This window comes from Strix aluco, chromosome 5 (assembly GCF_031877795.1).
Source record: "Strix aluco isolate bStrAlu1 chromosome 5, bStrAlu1.hap1, whole genome shotgun sequence".
In the NCBI taxonomy this organism is placed as follows: domain Eukaryota; kingdom Metazoa; phylum Chordata; class Aves; order Strigiformes; family Strigidae; genus Strix; species Strix aluco.
The window spans coordinates 86,698,602-86,713,592 of NC_133935.1; the positions used below are offsets into that span (position 1 = coordinate 86,698,602).

Below are 14,991 nucleotides of genomic sequence, written 5' to 3' on the forward strand. Positions count from 1 at the left end.
CTTGTGCTTTGTGGTTAAGTGAGGCTTTACCAGAGTGGGGCTGCCTAAAGTTAGAAGACTCCAAGTGTGCATAACATTGAGACTTGGCTGCGTTATTTACCTGTAGAGTCAATGACTGGAAAAGGGGCATTTCTGAAGGACATAACTTCCAGCTTGTCTGACTGCAAATATGAAGTGTCAGAAAGGCCATCAAATAAACCACCTGACATAGCCCACCAAAAAAAGAAAGGCAGTTTTTTCCAGAAGCAAGTTCAGTGCATAGCAATGTGAGGGTTTTGGTTTTGTTGTTGTTTAGTTTTTTGGTTTTGTTTTTATTTTGAAGTACAATAAAGGATTGACTGTTCCATTTGTTTCTTAAAAGATGTGCTTGAGAGCTGTATGTTGGTGTTAATAATTAGTTTTGAGAATAACTAACTCTTTAGGAACCGGGAAGATAAAAGTAGAGCTGAATGATCTGCGTGGAAAGCTTTAAATTTTTGTTGCTTGTGTTTTAGGTAGTACTTTTCCTTGATGTCTTGGAACCTTTTTAATGTCATTTTCCTGCATACTTCCAGTTCTTCCCTTGCTGCATTTTCATCTCTCGGCTTCTCAGTTTGACAAATGTTGTTCTTGATTTTGTTCTTGCTTTGGTGAAATTGCTGACAGCTTTCAGGGCAGCGATGAATGCCTGCAACTCCCCTGAAGTTACTGGGGGGGTTAAAGCACCTTTGGAATTGGGAAATTTGGGGTACTTCTCTACCTGCCAAAGGAAGAAGATAAAAATTAGCACTTCGACTTCTGCCAAAGGTTTCCAAGCTGTGTCTGCGTGCCTGCTGAGTCTTCTCTATTTGTATGTACTCCAGCATGCCAGCTCTTTGGGGAGAAGCAAATTTGGGTTTTTTTGCTCCATCTGTGGTGTGGTTTTGTGATGTGTTATGGCCAGACTTCCATAACTGTTCCCAAACAGATACTGGGAAGGAAGAGGACAGGGTAGTACATTGTGTCAAGTGATGGGAACCCCGTAAATGCTGCTGAAGTTTCAGTGTTGGTGGGCTTAGGAGGAGCCTGTTCAGTCCTCTGTGCTTAATCCTGTGACACAAATTCTTTCTCAAGTCTGAACTCTATCCTGAAGACTGACGTCAAGTGCACGTTCTCCTCATCCATTCAGGGAAAGGAATTTCATAGTTAGGGACTTCTTGGCAAAATTTTTCAGGAGGAAGGAAAAAATGCAGCTTCCTCTTAGAAACTACTCTTAATTTAAAAGCCTGACTGCCCCAAAGCTATTTCAGGGTCATTCTTGACTTGGAGGCAGAGCAAAATAATGCGTGTTGATAGGTGTTCTTTCAGTATAGTTAATATTTACTGGTATTAAGGGACCAGACCTTAGCTTGGCTGTCTAGTTACTCTATCTCCTTGCTTTTCATTTTTAATGTTTAGCTGACAGGTTTGCTATAAACTTAAATCCTGAAGCGCAAGCAAATGTCTTATTTCATGAATAGTATCTTCAGTTATTAGGGAATGATTTCTTTTTTTAATTTTAAATCTCTGTATGCAAAACATGCTACTTGTAGTTTTTTTACAACATCAGCACTGGGATTTTGGAAACTGCAGAAGGATGCCATTATTTTATTTTTTTTTTGTAACTCTGGAAGTGCTCTGTTAAATAGTTAGAAAAACAAGTAAACTAGGAGAGATGCAAATTGCTAGTGTTGCTTTTATGCACTGATTTGACATTCCTGGTGGCTTTTGCTTTGTTTTTAGGATATAAAGGGAAATTAGGTTCCTCAGTCTAGTGACCACTGGAAGTCAGGTGGTCACTACTGAAGTGCATCAGCAGAGAAATGTTACCTATGGCTGGTTACGTTGCTGCAGGTCTAGATTGCTGTCTGTTACTTTGTTGCTTGTATAAAGTTATTTTCCTTAATTTGAGCCTTAATAATTGAGCGTTAAAAACCTCCCACAGGCTTTAGAGTTCAAAAGTACCTTTGAACTAGCAATAGCTTTCATTAGTCTGATGGCTGTTAATTTAAATTGTGTTGCTACCTGACATAGCAGCTAGGTAGGCTAGAACATAGGAGGTTTAGGCCTCTGTTGTGGTTTAACCCCAGCCAGCAATTAAGCACCACACAGCTGCTGGCTCGCTCCCCCCCAGTGGGATGGGGGAGAGAATCAAGGGGGGGAAAAATAAAAGGTAAAACTCATGGGTTGAAGTTAACTGAAGACAGTTTAATAGGACAGAAAAGGAAGGGAAAATAATAAGAATAGAATATACAAAACAAGGGATGCACAATACAATTGCTCGCTACCCACTGACTAATACCCAGCTTGTCCCTGAGCTGCGGTGTCCCCCAGCCAACTCCCCCCAGTTTATATACTGGGTGTGATGTCATATGGTATGGAATAGCCCTTTGGCTGGTTTGGGTCAGCTGTCCTGGCTGTGTCCCCGCTCCCCAGCTTCTTGTGCACCCCCAGCCTCCACTAGCAGGGCAGCATGAGAAGCTGAAAATTCTTTGACTTCTAACATCACTTAGCAACAACTAAAACATCAGTGTGTTATCAGCATTATTCTCATCCTAAATCCAAAACACAGCACTTCAGCAGCTACTAGGAAGGAAATTGACTTTATTCCAGCTGAAATCAGGACAGCCTCCTAAGCTTTTTCAGCTATGTCATGACATTACTTTAGGCAAATAAAATTTAAGTCATTTTCTCCCTGTTTATAGGACAGGGAATAATGTTTTGTTGGTGGTTCTATAACGAAAAGAATAAAGGCAATCAAACATCATTGTCAGTATCTCTTTCTAACACTTTTCTACTTGATAATCCTCATTTTGTGATAAACTGTGCTTTGATTTTTATTTAACGAACTGTGTTTTAACTAACTTGTTTTCTACGCGTGCTGAACATATTTGAAGACTGCTCATTAAATCTGAGTTGTTCGGATATTGGACCCTTTTTATATATTGAATTTTCTTTTAGGAATAGAAGTGAAGAAATACTACTTGAATGTTTTATGCTTTAAAGGGATTTATGGATAAAACCATCATGGTATTCAGATGCTCCCCTAATTCAAGAGAAGAGTCCTGAGAGATGAATGAATTGACCTTTACAAGTTGTCACATGTGTTCTTCTTCCAGGTGTCAGCGGTGGACTCCTTGGAGGGTCCCCTCCTTCAGGTGGAGGGATTGAGTGATCTGAGACTGGAGCTCCACAGTAAGAAGATGAACATGCACTTAGTCCTGATAGATGAATTACACCGTCATCTTTACATCAAATCAACTAACCGAGTAGGACAACGCAACAAGGAGAAGGGGAGAATAAGGTGGGTTTGGTGTGATGCCAACTGAGGGCAGCAGGTCCGGGAGGGATGAGGGCGACGTTCTCCCTTTCATAAGTAGAAACTTTCTTGGGAGAGTGCCATTGACTTACACCTCAACCTTTCATTTTTGGCAAGCAAATTTCTCATGCTTGTGGCTGTGGAGAGCAGAAAAACTCCAAATATGTTGATGCACCTTCAAGCCTGTGAACAGTCTGTTCTCGTTCTTTCACTCTCGCTTAGCGATTCTGTTGGGTTTTTTGCTGCTTCCCACAGAATTATGATGAGGTCAATTCCTTTTAGCATTCCTTTCCCTCTCTGATGTATATACCTTTCCTACAAATGTCATGATCATGAGGCTCAGGTCAGGCAAAGGGAAGAACACAGGGAAAAATTGCTCATCTTTTCTAGCAAACATCCAAAGTTTAAAAGACTTCAGCTAACCATAAGGTTACTAGCTGGAGGCCACATATTGAAGTGCCTGAGCACTTTTTGGCTGTGTTGTGTTTCAAAGGTGTTTTAAAAATGTTGAAACTCCTTACCTAGTTGGTGCCTCTGATCACTGGAAATTCACCTTAAGTATAGGTGCCTGGCTATTTTTTCCCAATTTTTGAGTTTGAGGGCAATAGAGTTGTTGGGAGGGAAGGAAGAAAGATAGTGGCTGGGAAGGAGAGAGGGAGCAAAAGGGGAGCAAGCATGTGATAAAAACACAGAGAAAAGATAAATTAGCATTTTGTTATGAGAAGGAATAAAGAATGCTTGCCAAAAATAAGAGGAGAGATAGTAAGTTATGTTAAATGAATTTATGAAGTAAAGGATTGATTGAAATTGAAATTTCTGGGAAGGAGGGTTGCTAGCAAGTCATCAGTCTCTTCCTTACTCGTCTTCTTAATTAAAAACGGATACAAAGCTTTGGAGCAGCCAGACTATGTAACTGCTAATTAACTGCAGTTTTGTACAACTGCTACAGGGACCCTTATCTTCTTCTTTACTATCTTTTTTCACATTCCCTGTTGCACATCATTGATATTTGATAACATGAATTCTTGCATCAAGGACAATCTTGTTGCTTTGTTTTAATGTGCTGCCCTAAATTGGCTGTTGACCAGGATGCAGTAATATTTATGATTATTTCTTGTATTGGTTTTAAGTGTGTTCTGTCTAACAATGCAAAGCTGAAATGCATAGCTAATCCCTGTAAGTATTGTATAGTAGGTGTACAGGGTGTATGGGTGGTTCTTACGCAGGGGAGTAAGCTTAGCCCTTGTCTTTGCAGGTCTCCATAAGCATTTTAACCTCTAAGGGAACATGGCAAACTCCATTATAGGAGCCTGCTCCCACTTCTTTCTCTTAAAAATGATTTCTTGCTTCCTTTCCCCTGCCACATCCAGCTTCATGCCTTTCATTAGGCAGCTGGGGCAGCATGACACATTTTTGGCAAATAATACTATCTGAATTTATTATGAAAATGACAAGTAGAAAGTCTTTCTTTTCTGAGTAAAAAGGTTCATTTGGGAGGGATGCATGTAGGTGTGCACAGAACAGGAATTTGAAGGGGAGGAAAAACAGTGGAGGTGTCTAGTGGGAACTCAAAAAGCTTGAAGCATTAAGTAGCTGACAGAAGCCATGGCTATAGGAGCATCCCTTCTCCTCAATATGTGTTTTTCCAGGAAGATCTTAACAATTCTGTATTAATTTATCAGGAAAGCAGTAGTTAATTGTGCTGGAGGTGAACGTGTCTGCTGGGAAATAATGACATGTTATAGTAAACCTCAGTGTACCTGTGTCCTGATGATGTTGCTGTGGCCAGTCAGACAAGTCTAGAGTGCTGTTATATTCAGAGAGGCCTTGGGATACCAGATTTTGTCTTTGATATGACAGTGCTCATGGCTTTTTTGGCTTTTTCCCTTTTCACTCAAATATGTATATATAGATATCCACTGCAGACTTGTGCTTTAAGTTAGATTTTGTAAACCTCTTGTATCAAAACTGTGTTATGTATATCCATTGCCTAGGCTTACAAATTAAGAAATAAATGGGTTATTTGTTGTGAACTAAGATTGTAAATAACAATAAACTGCTTTAATTCTTTCCCCTCACACAGTTCACTTGTGAAAGATGCCTCTCCTGCACCTCTTATGGACGTTACTAACCTATCTACACCTCGAAAGTTCCTTGAAACTTCCCAGTTCAGTACTCCTGGAAGCTCCAGCAGTGAGTATTTAAGTCACATGCATTCCTCACAGAATTTAATTTGTAGATCTGCAGCTGGTTTTGCAAGAGAAGTAGTGGGCATATCATCCCCTCTTCGTCCTGAGACACAAAGTTAGGAAGTGATTTGTGCAATGTCATGGAATGAGCGAGTGGTATGTCCAGGGGTAGAACTTGGCCATATCTGCATTTTTCTCTTGGCAACAAGTCCTTTCTCTCTCCTCCCCCTGCATCATCTTCAATTAAATACACTTAATTTTATGTGCCTGTTCTGATCTGGATCATGTTCCTGATATCTAGGGCAGAAGAGATATTTGCAGTCAGCTCAGTTTGCGTACAGGTCTCCTCTACTTCATTTAATGTAGGCAGGCAGGTATGTGTAGATGTTGCAGAGGTCTTTTTTCTGTGTTGGAGCCAAAAGGTCAAAGCTTTTCCTTGTGGGAACTTTTCAACTTTGACTAAAGGTCTATCTCAACACAGGAATAATCTGGTGGTGATCTCTGTATACCTGTTACTACAGTAAACACTGAGCAAAACACTCAGTTTTATCGGTGCTTTTGTATGAGACTTTGGAAGTGCTGCACAGATGGGGAATTAATCCTTGTATTGTTTCAGCAGATTAATAAGTGGGGTTGTCCTTGTTTAACAAATGAATAAAATGAATAATATGGAAGTGACCTACATCCCTCCCCCCTTTTTTTCAAAACTTGATTGTTTTAGTATTCCTCAAACACAGAGAATCTTTCCTTCTCTTCTTATCCTTATTAATTCTTTCGTCCTTATTGGTGTCTGTGTGTCTCTGTTTTTTCTTGTCATGCTTGCCTCTTAGACTCTTTCGTTTGATCATTCTTACCTTTCGCTCTTGTAGGGGTTTTTGTTGTTTAGCCCTGCTCCTGCAGTGTTGGCTGGTCTCTCAGAGCCTGAGGCTGTATTTCTACATAGTGGAGGTTTGTCAGGCATCACTTGTGACATGCCAGTGCAAACTTTCAGAGCTGGAAACTGCAGCTTGGTTGTGGAAACCTGGAAGAGAAGAACCATGTGAAAATTCTAGGGGGGAAAAAAAAACCTTAAGAACTCCAGTTCTTTTCCCCTGTCATCAGTGAGAAGTTCAGTTCACTTTCTTGCTAAAGGGAGCTGAAGAAACAAACAACAAAAAACTGAATGCCAGTCTCACCATTGTAAATGTTAATCTAATTCCTTTTCAGTGAGTTAGTTGTATAGCGTCTACCATGATTTTCCACCTAAAATATTAGTCCTCTGTATAGGAAGAAAAAAAAAAATGTTTGAAGTTGTGGAGCTGATAGGGATCTCCTATCATGCCTTATGGTGGGCAGTAGGCAGCAGGAGATGCACCTACTGAAGAATGGAAATCCTATCCTTCTTTCAGTACCTTTAGTGTCTTATTGATAGTGTAATATGAACCTTAAATATGTTCTGAAAAGAATTTTGTTGTCGCTTGTTACCTTTGAAGACTTACAGAGCCTAGCCAGTCATCATGACATCTACTGAGATTGGTAAAAGGTTTGTGATTATCCAAAGCTGGCCAAGAAGTCTTTTTTTCCCCAGCTGTAGTCAGTTCTAAACGTGTTTGTAAAAATGAATGTGTGTTTAGTGTTCGTGATGGGCCACTCTAGTTCTGTCTGTGAAGAAAAGTTCCGAGGCATACTGCTTCTTCAGAGCCCCGAGCTTCCCATTTATGTCCTGCCCTTTTCCTTGAGCAGAGTCCAGTTTAAGTTTACTGCGCTGATTTTCAGCATATAGTTCTTGTACTGAACTGACTGTGATCATCCATGACAGTCTTGCCCACTATGGTTATGACTTTGTATGAAAACAAGATTATATATAAATAAACAGTGTCATCCTGTACATCGACTCACAGTTGTTGGTCACAGAAGTATTCTGAGGAGCAGAATCAAAAATAATCAACTTCAGTTTTGAGGTAACATGACTGCTTATCTTGTGGTTGGAGCCAAATCTAAATTCCAGATTTTGATAAAACTTCTCTGGAATGAATTGAACGTAAGCCTGGGTTATCCATCTGACAGGGATGTTTATAAACTTTCCTAAGGTACCTTCTAAAAAGCATGAGTGATCTGCATTATATAAGATAGAAAGGTAAACCAACATGTGAAGGATGCCCCTTCTATAAGGAAGGAGTGAAGTGCAATATATTTAGTTTTGATTCCATTTTTTGGCAGAAATGAGGCCAAGACACTTGTCCACCATCTTTTACTTAGAATAGGACAGAGGACCCCTGTTCAGTGCATTACCTCCAGTTAGAATAGGGAGGTTTAGGATTTGGTTACGTGGGCCATTCAGACATTTCTTCTTATAAAATTAGTGTGACTATGTTTTCAAATAAAAAAGTTGTTAGGTTATTACTTTTTTTTTTTTTTTAGTGGTTCCCCTTCCAGTATACCAGGCAATGTTTACATGTGTAAGAAGAGAAGAAGGCGTGTTATTAATCACTTGTGATAGCAGAGCAAGAAGTGGTGCTAGCATTCCTAAAGCATAGATAAATAAGTGTTTTCTGACTCATTTGAGACTTGTAAAAATCAGTAAGTTCTAGTTTTATTTGGTCGATGAAATGTTGATAGTGTTTAAAATTACTTGTCCTAACATGCCCTGATAAACAGTTATTTCATACCATATTTAAATGAAGGTTCTAGGGTATAAGCCACAGTGAAGAACCACGTCAGTGGTCTCTTAAGAACTAGGTTGGTTGTGAACATAAAATGGCATTGCTACTTTGACTCCAAATGCCTGAAAACAAAGGCTCCGTCCTCAGCTCTAGTTAATCAATGTAGGTCATTTGAGAATCTGCCTTAAAAATTGTCATTTCTGCAGATCTGCTCTTGCTCTTCATGCCCAACACACCGGAAAATCTCTTACCTGGCTCCTCATTACACTCTGTATCATTCAGTGAAGTGCTGGGCAAGTGTTCCTCAGACTGGGAAAGTTGTAGATTCTAGTAGAAAACATTTGATCAGCATAAAGTACACATATGGTTTTGCTTCAAGTACGCAATGTACTTATGTATATTTTTTCCACATAATTTTATTTAAAAGTAGCCTTTTCCAGGACTGTGGAAGTACCAGGGAGTTTAAAACTTCTGTGTATGCATAGCAAAAGCCATTTCTGCCTTTAGTCATTTAAGTTCTTTGGCTTTTTATTGATGAAACATAGTGGCTGTGCATATTAATGCATGTCATTAAAAAACACTGACTCATTCAACCCATCTCAGCAAAGATGCCAAAATTTTGAGTCCTTTCTGCATTTGCTTCCCAAAGGAGATGTTACCTTGTCCTGTAGAATCTTTATAAGGAAATTAAAGCTGTTCCTGCTGCATTTAAAATAAACAAAACCTTCAGTAATGTTCACCTGAGGATTGTAGATACGGCAGTTCACCAGTAGCATTTTCCCTTCATGCCAGTTCAGAGAAATAAATTCACTTTTAAATTATGTTTCTGTGCTTGAACCTTCTGTTCTCTGAAGAATATTTATGAAGGTTCCTGTGCTGCCAGGCTCTTCCTGGAACTGTAAAACCTGCTCACCCAGTACATAGCAAACCCAAAAGCTCCCTTTACTGACAAATTCCCAAGACTACTTTTTAGAAATCCAACAAAGATGAGCGAGGTGGTGACAATTAATATTGTTATTGATGGCATATGTACATTTTATGCCAAACAGATAATATACTTCAGTGACGCATCCTTCTCAGCTCTAAGAGGAAAATGTAGCTTCTAGATCCAAGCAGTTTAGTGGCTTCTGAAGTCAAGTCTGCTCCTGGCTTTTTCTTCAAGAATGCAAGTACTTCTGTGTAGGTGAAAACATGTGGAGACCTGTGAACTTGGCCCTGCAAAATACCTGCAGGAGCCAGAGCTTTAGGATCCAATTTTAAAGGTGGCTCTGAAAATGCCATTGTAGCATTCTCTGTTGTCACAGTTGCTTCCACTTCAAACATGCTCAACAAATACAGGAAAGATTTTTTTTTTTTTCTTATTAACCTCAATTACCAGCTGGGTGATTTTTCTCTACGGTTTGTACTAAAAATTAAATGATCCCATCACTGAACCAGGCTTTTCCCATTTTAGCTGTTTTTCATTTGCACACATCCAACTGATGATCAGAAGGTGGTGGAATCCAGTGGTGAGTCTGACTCTTTCCCACTATAACTGCAGTGCTGCACAAAACCCAGAGTTTGTTCTTATCTCAGGGTAAATTTTTGCACCTAGGATGTTTCAGAGGAGGTTTAAGTTTTCCCACAGTTTAAGAAGGGTTTGCAGCTACACAACAAACATGCAAGTCTGTGAAGTAACTTCTTGTGTGTCTGTTTTTGCAGGACCATGATTTCTCTCACTGATCCTCACTATGATGCATATGATCTGTGTGTGTGTGTTTGGGGAAGGGAAAATGAAGGAAATTTTAGATCCTTGTGATGAAAGCCAGAAGGGTAGTGCTTAGTCACTCTTCCTGTATAATTTCGTTAGTTGTTCTTATACGTGGTCCCAACCTAAGATATTTGACTGCCATGCCCTTATTTTTTCATTTGGAGACTCAGTTTTCATGCTTCTGTGTATTAGGAGGATTTTGAACATGGCCATGTACAGTTTTCTCAGAAATAAATGTTGTTAGAACAGATTTGAAACAGTGCCCATGTCAAATTAAAATGCCCCTGTTTTTGAAAGACTAACATCCTTAAAGCTGTAGATGGAACTGTGTGAACAACAGTTTTAGAAAGAGATTTGCCTTGAGGCTTTGAAGTTATTGATCTCTCAGACCCATTTTCTTCTGGGCTGGGTAGTAAGGCAGAGAAGATGGCGATCAAAATTTTTAAAGGACCTATTTTGAAAGTAACTGTCCATTTGTTGTTCATTGTCTCCGTGTGTGGGTCAGAACAAGGATTCAGCACCAGAAATTAACAGGTGACGTTTCTTCAAGTCTTAAATTATGCCTTCAGGACACTATGAACTTGCATCCTTTTCTCTGGAAGGATTGAAGGCAGAAAGGGTATAATCAGAAAGGACATAAATCATGGAAAATAGTACATTAAATTTTACTAGTTGCCCATAAAAGCACACAGCTAATGAAATCTTCTGTAATGAGTAGTGGCAAACTTTGACCATTCATTGGAATGAAAAACAAGACTCAAGAGTCTTTTTTTAGCTCCTTTGCTTAAATGAGTTATCAACATTGGCTTTTCTGGGGATCAGACCAGAGCTATTAAAATGCCTCTTGCAGCAGGTTTCTTTCTTGTGAAATGGCAGAACTGTACAAATGAGGGTGTTATCAATTGGAACAGACGTTTTTATAGGGCATCGTCAAACCAGGGAGCCGTCAGGGCAGCTTCCACCTTTGTAACTATGGAGGTGATGAATCAATGATGCACATGATTCAACTTCCTAGTGATTTAAACTGAGGGGAGATTTTTGACTGCTTGAAAAAGGAGTTGTGCGTTTTCAGATGCACTGCTTCAGTGATAAAAATTTTTTGAAAATGGCTGTATATTTCGTTAGAGAATGTGGCAAAATCGTCACTCCTTTAGGTTGTTGTCTTGGGAGGCTTTTGAGAAACCATATTTAATTTTTCTGCTTCATAAGCCATTTTCAGAGATCATTAGAAAAAGAAAATCATCAGGAGTAGTCAGCATGGCTTCATCTAGGGGAATTTGTGCTTGGCCAACTTGATAAACTTCTATGGTGAAATGACTGGCCTGGTAGATAAGAGGAGACCAGTGAATATTTTCTACGTGGTCTTCAGTAAGGCCTTTGACACTGTCTTCCTTAAGATCCCAATAGAGAAATGGTTGATGTAGAGGCTGAGCAGACAGTGAGGTGGATCAAAATGACTGTGCGCTGAGGGTGGTGATCAGCAGCACAAGGTCTAGTTGGAGGCTGGTAACTAGCAGTGTACCGCAGGGTACAGCTGCGGGTCCTGCTGGGTTCAGTCCTGTTCAACGTGTTAATTACTCATCTAGATGATGGGACAGAGTGTACCCTCAGCAAGTTTGGAGATGATACCAAACTGGGACAAGTAGCTGATGTGCCAGAGAGTCGTGCTGTCATCCAGACGGACTTGGATGGGCTGGAGAAATGGACCGACAGGAACCTCATGGAGCTCAGCCAGAGGAATTGTGAAGTCCTGCCTCTGGGGAGGAACGACCCCAGGCACGGGGACATGTTGGAGATCATGGAGCTGGAAAGCAGCTTGACAGAAAAGGATCTGGGGGTCCTGGTGGACACCAAGTTGAGGATGAGCAGCCAGCACAGTGCCCTTGCTGCAAAGAAGGCTGAAGGTCTCTTGGGCTGAAGGTCTCTTGGGCTGCATTAGACAAAGTATTGCCAACAGGTCGAGGGAGGTGATCCTTCCTCTCAGCACTGGTGAGGCTACACTTGGAGTGCTGGCTCCAGTGCTGGGCTCCCAGTACAATAGAGATATGGACATACTGGCGAGAGTCCAGCAAAGGGTCATGAAGATGGTTAAGGGTCTGGAGCATCTGTCCTGGGAGGAAAGGCTGAGAGAGCGGGAGCTGCCCAGCCTGGAGAAGAGAAGGCTCAAGAGGGATCTTAACGATGTATATAAATACATGAAGGAGGGCACAAAGAGGACGGAGCCAGGCTCTGTTCAGAGGTGCCCAGTGCCAGGACCAGAGGCAATGGGCACAAACTGACACACAGGAGGTTCCCCCTGAACATCAGGAAACATTTGGGGTTTTTTTACTGTGAGGGTGACCAAGCACTGACACAGGTTGCCCAGGGAGGTTGTGGCATCTCCATCCTTGGAGATACTCAAAAGCTATCGGGACGTGATCCTGGGCCACTGGCTCTGAGTGGCTCTGCTTGGGCAGGGAGGTTGATCTCTGGAGCTCCCTTCCAACTTCAACCATTTTGTCTGATTCTGTGAGTTGGTGTCATCTTTAAATAGAATTAAACCATGAAAACCCCTTGAAATCATTGTGATACTAAAATTTAGGTTTCCAAAGTGGTCATTTTAGGTAAAAACATTTACAAGTTATGTGTCAGAGTGATCTGGAGAAGCCTTGACCAGGCTTCACACAGTCTAGTATTTCTAATGCTTTGCATGGTGATAGCTGAGATGGGCCAACAAAACAGTATGTTGAAGCTGTTTGTTTGGGGTTTTTTTTAGCATAAAACTGCAAATTGAAGTTTTAAGGCTTCATTATGTCGGAGAAGAACAACTGTAATAACTTAAATTTTAAACTGTTTGCTGACATCACATTTCACTTGTTATACTCTTAAGGAGGGTGGGGAAATTTACTTCTTGGTGTTACTGAAGAAGTCCTATGGAATTCCTCTTTGGTGTTTTTTACCTGTATTATTTTTAACATAGTAAAGCTGTTTTAAATTAAAATAGGACTTTTTTCCTTCTCCTGTCTTTGCTGAATCACAGAGGAGAAGAGGTTAATCACATCAAATATCAGACGCCCAATTTAGAACCATTCATAAAAATAATCATTGTAAGCTTCCATAGGATAAATTAATTTTTTTATGGCTTCTCTACATAAAGCAAGTGCTTATGGTGTGAACGATGATCTTTCCACTTTAAAGGGATGTGTGCTTTACAGATGCATTTCAGGTAGAAACTGGTGAATGTAGAAAGCAAGAATAAGTTCCGACAGTCTTGTGCTTTTGTCTTGATAGAAATGAATAATGAATTTATTCATAATCTTGGTTTAAGAGTAAATACAGGCAAAGCTTTCACTTCTCAGAGCTGATCTGTAGGGATGTCTTCCTTCACCCGTGGAGCTCCTCTGCCCACAGAGAATAACATGGACTGCAATTTTAAAGGTGAACTTCTTTACAAATGTCTGTCTACTTTGATGCTTTTTTCGAAGAGGTAGGGGCCACGAGGGGCTCATTTCTGGGCCGAAGCTTTGTGGTCAGATAACCCCTTGATGACATTAAATGGTAGAAGAGGATGTTTGAAGTGGGGGAGAAGCAGGAAAAGAAGAACATCTTCAGATGCCCAGGGTTGGGATCTTATCAGATCTTACAGATAAATGGGCCCCCAAAGCTACCCAGGATACCTGCCTAATAGGCACAATGTGCAGGAAACACGGTCCCTACTGTTTCATCAAAAGACCAGATCTAACAAAACTTATATATCAGTGTGTTGCTACTAGATAGCTGTTCACTTTGCTGTTGTTTGTAAGAGATGTAAATCAGTGTCCTGACTATTTGAGGGTGTTCAAAATTGGTTTGCTCTTTTGAAAATGGAAGAGCGTTCATCTCGGTGTGCTGGCAGAGTTCTCAGCAAGATTACTGCCTTTAGTCCTCTTAAATGCTGTCCTCACATTTGGATACAGCAGTATTTCCTCCCTCTTGGGTTTTTGCTGTGTGATATTAAGAATAATTTACAGCCTGCTTACAAAGGGGCTGCAGCGTAATGACGGGGACCTGTCCTCTAAAAGGTTGCGTAGGCTGTAAAATCTTTGCATTGAACTCAGGGGAACAAGATATTTGGGCTTTTTTAAAAACAGTAAGTTAAAACCTTTCTTCCTCTAGCATTTCCAGCACTGTGTTTTCCACAGCTCTTGTTCCAAAGAGCTCATTTTCTGTGTTTGTGCCTGGCGTGCTGGTTTTTTTTTGAGAATAACAAGTAGCATTAGCAAAGTGGGTAGACCATGTACGCAGCACACGAAGTGCTTTGCAGCCTTGTGGGTTGAAAGGTGTGTGATAGATGAGAGCTTTGAGCAGAAATATGCGCACATCCAGTTGTTGACTTCTAATTGGTACTATTGTTTATGTGTGTTTGAAGTATCTCCTATATTATCCTTGCTTTTTTTGCCTTTTCTTTGAAATCACAGAATCATCTTGGTTGGAAAAGATCTTGAAGATCATCTAGTCCAACCATTAACCTAACATTGACAGTTCTCAACTCCACCAGATCCCTCAGCGCTGGGCCAACCCGACTCTTCAACCCCTCCAGGGATGGGGACTCCCCCCCTGCCCTGGGCAGCCCATTCCAACGCCCAACAACCCCTTCTGCAAAGAAATCCTTCCTAAGAGCCAGTCTGACCCTGCCCTGGCGCAGCTTGAGGCCATTCCCTCTTGGCCTGCCGCTGGTTCCTTGGCTCAAGAGACTCATCCCCCCTCTCTGCACCCTCCTTTCAGGGAGTTGCAGAGGGCCATGAGGTCTCCCCTCAGCCCCCTCTTCTCCACACTAAACCCCCCCAGTTCCCTCAGCCGCTCCCCATCACACCTGTGCTCCAGACCCTGCACCAGCTCCGTTGCCCTTCTCTGGACACGCTCGAGTCATTCAATGGCCTTTTTGGAGTGAGGGGCCCAAAACTGAACCCACTCATCGAGGGGCGGCCTCACCAGTGCCGAGTCCAGGGGCAAGATCCCTTCCCTGTCCCTGCTGGCCACACTATTGCTGATACAAGCCAGGATACCATTGGCCTTCTTGGCCACCTGGGCAAATAATGCATTCTGGGTGTTTCTAGTTGCTTGCTCCATAACTTG

The 14,991-nt window shown here is 41.2% G+C and overlaps 1 protein-coding gene across 8 annotated transcripts in view; it reads left to right on the forward strand.

Annotated features, from left to right (window-relative positions):
- EXOC4 (exocyst complex component 4) overlaps window positions 1-14,991 on the forward strand; it is a 421,385-nt gene that overhangs the window by 43,834 nt on the left and 362,560 nt on the right. For all 8 annotated transcript variants that reach the window (XR_012623679.1, XM_074828084.1, XM_074828085.1 and 5 more), the window contains exons 4-5: window positions 3,117-3,301; window positions 5,400-5,509. Coding sequence is in view for 7 of the 8 variants with exons in the window: in XM_074828084.1 (XP_074684185.1) it covers window positions 3,117-3,301; window positions 5,400-5,509 (295 nt within the window). In the remaining variant the exon portion in view is untranslated. The remainder of the gene's footprint in view (window positions 1-3,116; window positions 3,302-5,399; window positions 5,510-14,991) is intronic.